The 12,696-nt window shown below is 33.9% G+C and overlaps 1 protein-coding gene across 1 annotated transcript; it reads right to left on the bottom strand.

Annotated features, from left to right (window-relative positions):
- Positions 1 to 4,191: 4,191 nt before the first annotated feature.
- On the bottom strand, positions 4,192 to 8,629 carry LOC128919767 (ras-related protein Rab-8A-like). Its single transcript, XM_054229592.1, has 4 exons — positions 8,177 to 8,629; positions 7,923 to 8,124; positions 6,175 to 6,315; positions 4,192 to 4,819 (listed from the first exon to the last, which is right to left on the bottom strand). The coding sequence occupies exons 1-4, from the start codon at positions 8,200 to 8,202 to the stop codon at positions 4,727 to 4,729; spliced, it is 462 nt and encodes a 153-aa protein (XP_054085567.1). The 5' UTR covers positions 8,203 to 8,629; the 3' UTR covers positions 4,192 to 4,726.
- Positions 8,630 to 12,696: the final 4,067 nt, after the last annotated feature.

The raw sequence follows: 12,696 nt of genomic DNA, 5'->3' as shown, positions 1-12,696 counted from the left end.
ATACTGCAAGATGACGAGTAAAAGTGGGAGCAACTCAGCAAAAAGACTTTTATAGAAAAGCAATGCATACTTATATGACGGGGAATTTAAAATGCAAAGACGAACATAACAAAAATGTGTGATAAGATATATATAAAAATAATATGAAATTATGCAAAACCATTGGCCTTCAGGTAATAAAATTTAGTTTTGTAATTGTAAAGCTAGGCTTATAATAGGAAGAACTTTAGGTGGTCATCAAAACAAGGCCTGCAATAAGCACTTCCCAAAAGCAACTGCAATAGAAAACTCGTTTTATTACGCTTTTCCGCCTGTATATTTAAATGGTTGTAACTTTTTTTAGTGGTACTGAAACTTAGAATATTTGATCGGCACTGTAAGGAAGTGCACTAAACGTATGTATGTAACGCCTACCCATATGTTACTATGTTCATAATTTCTTAATTATCGTTTTTGAGATTTCCCCTCTTAGCAGAAGTGTTTACCGCATAACATCAAACTAAAAATTTAAAAATAAAGATAGTTTAACAAAACAAAACAAAAAAACACGCTTTTATCCACATCAAACTAAACAATTAAAAATAATTCTTAATATTTATTTTTAAACTATCTTTATTTTATGTTTTTTATTTTAGTTTTATTCGTTTTAAAAGCGTTTTGTTTAGTTTTTTTTAAATTATCTCTATTATATAGTCCTTTTTTAAATTGTTTCTACATTTCTGTACATGTAAATTTTTTCGCGTTGGTTTAAATACCACGTAATATATATTGTTCACATTTTTGGATATTCAGCGTTTTTTATCATCTTGAGGTGTTAGAAACAGTATTTAAAATTGGTGTTATATTTGAATTCTTATAGCTTATCACTTATGGCGTCACATTAAAATCTAGGGCTAACCGTTTCTCTTGAACAACTTTACCAAACTTTTCCAATATTTGGTTTTTGGTTTCCAAGGATAAATAATTTTCTTCGATTATTTAACGTTTCTGTCATATACTTATAAATAAATGAATGTTGTACAGTTTAGTTTTGTCAATAGGCGAAGGCTTTAAAGAAAGGAGTAAGGGATGAGGCCTGAATTTTTGCCTTCAGTTTGGAGAGGCAGGCATTGAGTTCAAATTTATTAGTTTTAATATTTGGCCTAAATTATAATTTATATGTAACTTTTGCTGTAAAAGTAATCAGTCTGACCTCATTTTGGTTAAAACTTGCTTTCTTTGGTGGACACTGTTGCGTTTTCAAAATTTTAATTTATGTAAATATCTACTTTGCTTCAGTAAATTTGCGAGGTATTTTGATTGTTATTGTCCCTCTTAAATACTATGAACTCGTTTGCAATTTTAACTCTCTCTTTTAAATTTTGAATTATTTATTAATATTTGTCCCTGCGACTTCTGTTAGGAGCATAGGCCAACAGTGAAACAGTTCAACATTTAAGTCACATATCATACGCTTTATTTCGCCCTAACTTTTTCCTTAAGAATTTCGAAGCGCAGTAGATTTTCTTTCGTGTGCCTCTATAGTGCTTGATTATACTCGGCCAGTAAATGCGGTTGACGAAGGTTTGTAGTCGTTGCGAATACCCGACGGTGACATTCTAAGTCTCACAGGCGTACAGCAAATAGATTTTAGGTTAGAGTCAAATAAACGCCTTTTTCTTCGATTGGATGACTGTAGATTAACATATGTTTTTGAGCATTCCAAATGTTTGATCTTCTTTTCCAATTCAATTACTTATATCCTCAGAGGAACCTCCAGAAGTAGTTATCGTGCAGCCAATATATACCAATGATTCAACATTACATATTCTCGAAGTATATGCAGTGAATTCTTGATGTTACTGTTCAAAGCATAATTTTGGTTTTGTTAAGATTTATATTAAGGCTTGCTTTTGAGAGTGCTTCAGAAATCTTTTCGAAGCATTGCACAGAGCATAAAATTCATAGTAATTGAGTATTGTAATACATTTGGAATAGATTATATACATACTTGTAGATGACAGAAAACTGCAAAAAAGAAAAAAAAACAACAAATACATGCGAGAGCTGTAGCACATGAAAATTTTCATTAGCTCTGCTGTGCTACCGCTCCCAATTTTTTGCAACCGCTACGCCAGAGCATAGCGCAGAATTTAATTTTTTGCTCCCGCTCCAGCTATAGTTTTTAGAGCACATACTTTTACATTGTTATGCTAAGGCTATGCTGTGGCTTTCGACAAAGTGAGAGCGGTAGCGATAGCATAGCTGCTGAAATTTTGCTGCTACGGAGTAGTAAATGAGAACCCTGCACCAGAGTACAATCAGTCAATAAGTGTAATGAGGGTATTCGGGACTACTTCACATTCCAGAGCGTCAACATACGACCTTCTAGGACTTCTAATGATAACACCTTAATTTTAACTCTTGACTGAGCACTTTGTACAGCCAGAATTGTTTAACAAGAGGCAGGATCAAAGAGGCACTCGTTACTGGATATACTTTCATCAATTCTGAGGGTTTGCTGTCGATACCAGGCGCCTATTTGTTATTCATAAATCTTATAGCCCAAAAAATCTCAGATACATTCAGACATTCTACGGAAATAAGGGCGTTATCTACGTGTGCATCACATTTGCATACTCGGTCTGCGTAGTTAAAAGTTGAGTCTAAAGTTTTAGTATAGAAATAAGAATGGGGATCTAATGGAGGAGTGGGGACTTAAGAGGTTAGTGAAGTGAATATTCCATCTATCTTTTCAAAGTGACAACCTCACCCACTGTACGTAAAGAGTTTGTGATCCCGGTTACCGCTAACGAGGCTCTTATTCTCTAGTGAGTCTAAACAAGGACACTGTACTTGTTGCACTTCCGTTAGTCTGTCCAACTTTTATCTTTATTTGATTTTTATTTTTAATTGGAGACATGACTGCTGGCGTGTATACCAGAATAAGTAATGGCGACATTTGCGTACTCCTCTAAACTTTTTTCTAAATTATTTAATACTCGTTTCATCAAAGGATAGATACCTCTACTTATTAACTCCTTTTGCTCTAGCTTCGGACTAGTTGTGTACCATTATTTTCCTTTATTTTGAATTTAAAATTTTCCACATGGGATTGTCGCGCTCCTGGTGACGCTAAGATGGCTTCCAATGGCGGAAATGGTAGACAATGGAATCTACTAGAAGGCCGAAAGCGTTTGAGCCACCACCTTGATGCACCCGATCCTCCCCAGCGCGTCAATGTGAAAAAATCGGTATATGTTTTTTTTATTTTTATTAATTACATTTTTACTTTTTGGGAAATATCCTTCAAAACCCATCAAAATCTCAAGATTTTATCCCTTTTCTAAAATCTTTGTCATATTGAGGATCTTTTCCATTTCAGAAATTGAAATTAATTGTAAGGAGTTTGATATGCCGTCCCACAGCTCCCTTATACCGAGATGCTGATGAGTGCTCTCAGAGAGCAGGAGTGTAAGTTGAGTAGAAAATCGTTCGACTGTCGGTTGTGATTGCAGCTTCTCGATGTCGAAACTTCCTTGTGTTTGTTGACGTGTGCGCTTTTCTACACAGAGGCGGGTGCGTATCTTAGCTGCTACAAGATAGTGGTCCGAGTCGATGTTGGGACCACGAAGCGTACGCACATCAAAAACACTGGAGACATGTCGTCCATCTATCACAACATGATCGATCTGGTTGCGAGTGATTCGATCCGGGGACAGCCAAGTAGCTTGATGGATTTTCTTATGCTGGAATCTAGTACTACAGATGACCATATTTCGGGCCCCGGCGAAGTCAATCAGCCTCAGACCGTTTGGTGATGTTTCGTCATGGAGGCTGAATTTTCCGACTGTTGTGCCAAGGACACCTTCTTTACCCACCCTAGCGTTGAAATCGCCAAGAACGATTTTGACATAGTGGCGTGGGCAGCGCTCATAGGTACGTTCTAGGCGCTCATAGAAGGTATCTTTGATCACTTCGTCCTTCTCTTCCGTCGGGGCGTGGGCGCAAATCAGCGATATGTTGAAGAACCTCGCTTTGATGCGGATTGTGGCTAGACGTTCATCCACCGGAGTGAATGCCAGGACTCGACGACGGAGTCTCTCTCCCACCACGAATCCCACACCGAATTTGCGCTCCTTTATATGGCCGCTGTAGTAGATGTCACAAGGACTCACCTTCTTCCGTCCTTGTCCCGTCCATCGTATTTCTTGGATTGCGGTGATGTCAGCCTTTACTCTTACGAGGACATCAACCAGCTGGGCAGAGACACCTTCCCAATTAAGGGTCCGGACATTCCAGGTGCATGCCCTTAAATCATAGTACGTTTGCCGTGGTCGTCATCAAAAGGGGGGTTTCTCATCCGAGGATTGTGTTTCTTATTCACTGGTTATTCGTTTTTATGTGGTGGGTCCCAAGCCCTACGCACAACCGCATAAGCGGGATTCGCCTTCTCACTTTAGCTCGCTTCCAGACGGATGTCTGTTGGCTACCCAGAGGATACTTGGTCTTCATACATGTCCCTGACACAAAAAAATGGTTTAACACAACTGCAACTAGGCAAACGAACGTTAATAAGACGGTCCCATTTACTATAAGAGAATGTTAAGTAAGTATACTTATGGCTACGTATACTTTATTGTAAATTATTGAAATCCTTAATAGAAGTTCTTTTGATTATAAAACCCACTTAACGTTTAAACATCTGAGAATTATTTGTATATTATGGTGTGCGAATATGACCTCGTCAAAGCAGATTACATTTCGAAAGCCAAGTTTCCGTTTTCCGAGTCTCCGCGAATTTTAGTTGATGACCACCTTTTGGGAAATTATTTGCTTCCTAAAAAGGTATTCCATATTTTTAATTCGGTACTTTTACTTTAGATATACAAAAACAAGTAAGGAAAGGCTAAGTTCGGGTGCAACCGAACATTTTATACTCTCGCAATTTATTGAAGAAATTTAACCAATACACATATGCGGAATAATGCTCACCGTATTTTTGAAAAACCTATAATATAGGTATATGGGAGCTAGGAGAAGATACTTTTGAAAAACCTACAATTAGGTATATGGAAATGTTATGACCCGATTTTATTAATTTTTGGAACAGAGACACACTATTAGAAGAAAACAATTTCCTCTGAATTAAATTGAGATATCTGAGAGATTTACCCATATTTTCGGTTAAAATTTATGCTTAGGCGCTGAGTTCAACATGTTCGATATCTGGGGCCTTGAAAAGTTATGGTCCGTTTTCGACAATTTTTTCACAAGTGAAGCCAGAGATGGTATGCACTAATTGTGTAAAGTTTTATTCCGTTATCTTCATTGGTTCCTTATGTTTACATTAGAAAGTGAAGGAATAAGATGGATTTCAAAATTGAGTTACATGGGAAGTTGTCGTGGTTGTGAACCGATTTCATCTTTTTCCACACGTGTCATCAGGGTGTCAAGAAGATATTATATACCGAATATCATTCGAATCGGTCGAGTAGTTCCTGAGATATGGTTTTTGACCCATAAGTGGGCGATGACACGCCCAATTTTCATTTTGTAAAAAAATCTGAGTACAGCTTCCTTCTGCTATTTCTTCTGCAAAATTTAGTGTTTCTGACGTTTTTCGTTAGTTAGTTAACCCACTTTTAGTAATTTTCAACCTAACCTTTGTATGGAGGTGGGCGTGGTTATTATCCGATTTCAACTATTTTCATGGTGTGTGGTGGGGTATGTAAGAGAACCGACTGCAAAAAGTTTGGTTTATATAGCTTTATTTAGTTGCGAGTTAAATACAAATAACCGATTTGTGGGCGGGGCCACTCCCACTTCCTCAAAAAAATTACATCCAAATATGCCCCCTCCTAGTGCGATCCTTTATTCCAAATTTTACTTTTATATCTTCATTTATGGCTTAGTTATGACACTTTATGTGTTTTTGGTTTTCGCCATTTGTGGGCGTGGCAATGGTCCGATTCCGCCCATTTTAGAGCTTGATCTTCTTATGGTGCCAAGGAATATTTGTGCCAAGTTTCGTCAAGATATCTTAATTTTTACTCAAGTTACAGCTTGCACAGACGGACAGACGGACGGACGGACAGACATCCGGATTTCAAATCTACTCGTCACCCTGATCACTTTGGTATATATGACTCTATATCTAACTCTTTTAGTTTTAGGTGTTATAAAAACTATTACCAAACGCTTCTCCATTTTCGCTTTAATGTCGCTGGCCAATGTTAGGAAAGCTTCTTCCACATTGATACTAGCTTTAGCAGATGTCTCCATAAATTTTATTCCATATTCTATAGCCAGTTGCTCACCTCGCTCTCGAGAAACCTATATTAAAGAAATAATTATGATTGTTTAAACACTCGTTATTAGACAAAATTTACCAATTTATTATAGGTCTATACCTATTGCATATCTATACTAGACCGAGCGCCGACAGGCAATCGTAGACCACAAAAATATAATTGAAGTGGAAATCTGGGAATATGACAGCAAACTCATAGGTCAGTCATTTTTGCATATTTTCTATTGTTATCATGCCTTGGTATAGTAAACGAAATGTCTAAATCAGGCAATTACTGAAGTCTACAGTATTTTACTCAAGTTATCATTTGCACGGACAGACAAAATTACTACACATAATATCTAAAACACATGACCACATCTATTCACTAAGATAAGAAGGGAAAAATCTCTTATTAATTGAGTTTCGATCAAATTGAATAAAATACAGGATTTTTAGTAACACTCATGCAACAGCATTATACCCCTGACAGACGGCGGCGTTAATTCGGGTTAACTGCTGTAATCGGGGTTAATTCGAGAGTTATCTCAGTTAACTCCGTTTGCTAACTCCCATTTAATCCTCAAAATTTTAGAGAGTTAGTGGGAGTTCGTAGCATTTTCGTTGGCAACATTGTTAAACATGGCTGCTTTTTATCTATCGTGAATAAAAATATGCAATACTGACAGCTGTTTTTCAATTAAATGTAAACAAAAACATACGCATGCTAATTTCTTCTAAAATGGATGTTCTAATAATAACGTATTTATGTATATTTTTTAGTAATTATTGATTTTGTACTAATTGTGTAGCAATATTTGCTTTTTATCCAATTTTATTTTACAAAAATGGAAATATTATTGCCAATCAGCTGTTATGGGAGTTTATAACTCGCTTTGCTGCGGTCTGTCACCTACATGTTTGGAACTGATTAAAAGAGCAGTTAATCCGAATTAACTTTGCCGTCTATCTACGCTATTAGTTGGCATAACAATAGCTGGCCAAACTATGCAAATTTATATGTAGTATATGTGCAAATTTATGTGTAATAGTACGTCCCGCTATTTGTTCGGGATGGATTAAGCTTTGCGGTTGAAGATTGAATCCCCTCTTTTTGTTATTCGCAGCGGTACAAGTTTCTCATCAAAAATATCAAGGACAGTTGTAATTTTTGCCAGTATTTTAATTATACCTTTAGAATTTACGATACCCTTTATAAAGCAAGAGTTTCTAATTCGTTTAACATTCGCTATTTCTTTATTTTGTATTGAATACAAGCTTTCAGCGTACGTATGTATACTTAAGCAGTCAACATGTCGCACAATTCTGCAGTAGACAAAATGCCAAATTAAAAACAAGTTACCAACACTAAGTGTGCCGAAGATGATCGTAAAGGTATTTAGTGTAGGGCCTAGAGATGTATATTGTCGGTTCTGTATATTTTTGTTAAAATTCATTATATCATTCTTCCAAATTATTTTTTTTTATTTTATTCCTTAAGAAATTTCAACATTATTATTAGTTTTATATGAAAAGGATATTCTAAAGCCAATGAATAGCACTTGAAGCGCCTAGATAACAGAAGACAGAAGGAGAGTATATAACTTAAACATATTATTAAAATATTATAGATACACAAATTAATACATACCTGACGCTTATCAGTTAATTCACATTTATTACCCAGAAGCATCTTATCTACGTCAGCGGACGCATTTTCTTCTATATTGCGAATCCAGGTTTTAATATTTTCAAAGGATTTTGCCTGCGTTATATCGTATACCAACATGACCATAGCACCTCTATAATACGCTGTTGTTATTGTCCGAAAACGTTCTTGGCCTGCGGTGTCCCTAAAAGAAAAATAAGTTATAGTTTAAGTATTCGATATACCACAACCATTACCATTTGAAGTTTAAATTTCTTCCCATCAAATTCAATTGTTCTAATCTTAAAGTCGATACCTAAAAAAAGGCTACATAGATTTATTTTATTATGAAACAAGTAAGAAGGGTTAAGTTCGGGTGTATATATATTTCAGTCCACTAGCATAACGAAACTCATTATGTATAGTATATGGAAGCTCAATCTTTGACCGATTTTAACTATTTTTGCCACTATTTCAAGTTCAATTTATTTTGCTAACATATCTGATCATAAGGTATTTCATGGATAGAGGAAGTATTGATCTGATATTACCCATTTTTAGCAGAGGTACACTATTATAAAAAAAGGTGCGTGGAGTTCCTACGCGAGTTACATATACGAATAATTAGGTAAAGACACCTGACGGTGCAATTGATAAGTACGATGGACAGTTGAAACAAATTGTAACATAATACCATTTCCGGCCTTTTACTAAAATGTTAAATAAACAAAGTAATTGAAAATGAAAAAGACAATAAATTTCTTAAGAATAATCCAAATCAACAGTAATATGCTTAATCAACAATTTCATAAATACAATATGTTAAAATTAATTAATAAGCAAATTGTAATTAAACTAAGCTTGATTTTAAGTGAATAACATTAAATAAAGTAGTCTGTTCTTGGATGTCATCAACGTCAGCTCGTTGCAACTTAAATTGATTTTTTATTTTTTAAAAACCCGTTCTCCACGACCAAAAGTTAAAAGTGGCGCAGTCGGTAATCCTTGTAAATAATTACAAAGGATAGTGATTAAACATATAATTCCCAAAATAACTCTGCGAATCCGTAGCCAACTTAGGAAGTTGGCCGGACCTTCTAGAGTATAATATAATATTAAAGAAAATTTTTGTGAAGTGAAAACGACCTTAAAACAAAAAGGCGTAAATCCACCCAAAAATAAATATTATCATAAAATAATAAATTTTGTGCAGTGAAAAGCGAATTTATTATAGGCGTAAATTCACCATAAATACTTGAATAATAAAAAGATTTGCAGTGAACACGACTTAAGCAAAGAAAGCGTGATTTCACCAAATCAATAAAAAAGTGAAGTGACGAAAAAAAAATAAAAATTAAATCATCAAGGCAGCAAGCATTTGACAGGAGGAGAAGGATGGCACAGCATGAGCAGATTCAAATTCCGAATATGGAGCTGTTAGAGCAACTAAATCGCAGGGAAACACAGCTGGAGCAGACAAGCATACGTAGAACTGAAGAATCGGATGGAGGAAAATAGTGGTAGCAGAAACTTCTTATTGAAAACAGTCAATGATCTACCAACATTCACGGGAACCGGAGACAGCACCATTAATTCATTGTTTAGCAGTATCGAATACCTGCTTTCATCAGTTAACGACAGTGGACTTCAAAAAAAAATAGTAAGGACGATATTTTATAGAACCATTTAAGGTGAAGCTAAGGACACAATCATCAACATTCCACAACCAGATAATTGGCAACTTATAAAGGAGACATTGAAGCTGAGGTACAGGCCGGACGTAGAGCCATACCATCTTTACAAAAAAATAGGAAATCTTAAGGTGAGTTGTGTTAATGATCTAATTAGTGAAATTCAAAATATTAGATATAAGTCGGATAATTGACCGTATACTACAGAGGTGACAACTACATAGACCTGAGTAACATGGACAGTTTACTAGTTAACACAATAAAAGAAATGACTCAAGGAGTTCTGTTAGACAAGATATATGAAGAAGGAAATTTAAATAACATAATAAAGACAATGACGAGTAGGAGATTTGAAGATAGTAATGTTAGACCAGAGTACAGAAAATTTAAAATAAAAGGAGATAATCCAAATGACAAAAATAATAGTAGATATCCTGATAGAGGACATGGACAAAGAAATAACATAAATTATAAAAATAGAAATAACCAAGGTTCATATAACCAATATTACCAAAATGACATTAGGCATAACACATCAGGCCTATATAAACAAAATAGCGGAAGATTTAATAACAATCATAGATCAGATTCAGTAACTTTCAAAGACCACAAATGTTAGGAAACTATAGGCCAAATTTCGGACAAAATGAACCAAATCAATACAGACAGAATCATAACCATCAAAATCAAATTAGGCAAAACGAACCTATGGAAGTAGATAATATAGAAACCGATCAAGAGAGATCCCGAATAGCAGGACACCCTAGCAGCAGTAGCAGCCAATATCGCTTGCAATCGCCTAGGCAAAGCTATAGAGAACTTGAAGATAACATAGAAGTGAATAATTCTATTTTTTTACAAGGAAGCCTCTGAGAGCTTACCCAGAATAATAATAACAATTGAAAACAAAAAATACGTTGCGCTTATAGATACAGGAGCAAATATAAGTCTAGTGGATTCGAAATTAAACGAATTTCGAAAAATTCCACCTAGAAATAAAATAACTATTAGTACAGTACAAGCAAGGAAATAATTACCCACGAAGTGCATACTGAAGCACCAAAAGAATTTCATTTACCAGAAAACGCATGTATAAGATGGCGATCAACACCATTAAAAAACAGGAAATATAATTTCATAATAGGAATCGATTTATTAAATCATTTAAATACAATGATAAATTTAATAGAAGGAAAAATTTCATTAAATAAAAAGAGATTTTTTAAATAAACCATTCAATTTTAGTGAAATATGCACTTTAGAAGCAACGAATGAAAAAAAAAGGAATTCAGTTAGATCATTTAAATACAGAAGAATTTAGAGGAATCACGGCATTATTGCAGAATTTCGAAAAGTTATTATTTAAAGAAGGAGAAAAATTAACTAGTACTACAGAAATTCAACATGAAATAAAAACCACTACAGAAGAGCAAATTAATTCTAAATTATACAGATATCCTCCTCAACACGAAGAGGAAGTTCGAAGACAAATCAAGGAAATGGAAGAGCAAGAAATTATAAGAAAAAGTAATTCCAGATACTCAAGTCCTTTGATTGTAATTCCAAAGAAAGTAGATAATTAAGGAAAAAGAAAATACAGAATAGTAGTAGATTACAGAAAATTAAATGAAGTAACTATTTATGATAAATATCCTTTACCAAATATAGAATCAATATTAGGTAAATTGAGACGTGCCCAATATTTTACAACATTGGACCTAGCAAAAGGGTACCATCAAATTACAATTAAAAAGGAAGATAGGTGTAAAACAGCGTTCGTAACTCCTCATGGCTTGTATGAAATATTACGAGATTTTATAAATAAAACATGTGTAGTATATCCAGATGATATACTCATCTTTAGTACAACATTGCAGGAACATTTGCAATCAATTAAAGATATTTTAAAAGTATTAGAATCAAAAAATTTGAAAATAAAAATGGATAAGTGTAATTTTCTAAAAAATGAAATAGAATTTTTAATGCACATTTTAACAAAAGATGGAATGAAGTCCAACACAAATAAAATAAAGGTAATAGAAGAATTAGAATTACCAAAAACGGAAAAACAGATAAAGAGCTTTTTAGGTATAACCGGCAATTATAGAAAATTTGTTAAAGATTATGCAAAGGTAGCACAACCAATTACAAAATATTTAAAGAAAGGAGTCAGAATTAATACAAAAGATCCTTCATACATAGAAGCGTTCGTAAAACTTAAACAATTAATAAGCTCACATCCAATTTTACGGTATTCGAATTTTGAAAAGGTATTCACATTAATTACAGATGCATCAAATGCAATAGCAGCATTTATCACAGGAAGGACACCCAATATGTTATGCGTCAAGAACACTAAATAACCATGAGAGGAATTATTCAGCAACTTATAAAGAATTTTTAGCAATTATTTGGAGTGTTAACTACTTTAGACCATATTTATATGGTAGGTAATTTAAAATTGTAACAAATCATCAACCAATTAAATATTTACATTCCAAATATAGAGGAAAAAATATGTCACCAAGACATCAAAGATGGTTATTAAAATTAGGAAAATATCAATTCAATATTGAATATATAAAGGGAAAAGAAAATAGAGTAGCGGATTTTCTTAGCAGAATAGAGAATAACGAGGACGTTATCAAAGAGGAGAAGGAGGATGAAATTACTAAGGAAAATATAGAATATTACTTAAACGTAGTTAATAATATTGATGATAATACATCAATACAAACAATTCATTCAGCAGAAGAAAATTTACAAGATCATTTTTACATAAAAAATGAAATAGTAAACAAATATAAAACTCAAATTATATTATCAAACAACAAAAAATCAAAGTTCTTCTGTACTAAAAACGATTCATGGCAAAAGAATTATTTTCATTTTTGAATATGATTTAGATAAATTGGGTGAAATATTTAGAAAATATATAACAATAGGAAAAGTAGGAGTTTATTCAGAATTATCTGAAAGACAGTATAACATAGTACAAGAGAAACTAATAGAAATGTTTTCAAATGATAAACAATTGGAATTTATTAAAAGCACAATGAGAGCACAAGATATAGAGACAGAAGTCG

The sequence above is a fragment of the Zeugodacus cucurbitae genome, chromosome 4 (assembly GCF_028554725.1).
Source record: "Zeugodacus cucurbitae isolate PBARC_wt_2022May chromosome 4, idZeuCucr1.2, whole genome shotgun sequence".
Lineage (NCBI taxonomy): Eukaryota > Metazoa > Arthropoda > Insecta > Diptera > Tephritidae > Zeugodacus > Zeugodacus cucurbitae.
This window is presented reverse-complemented; position numbering and strand designations above follow the sequence as displayed.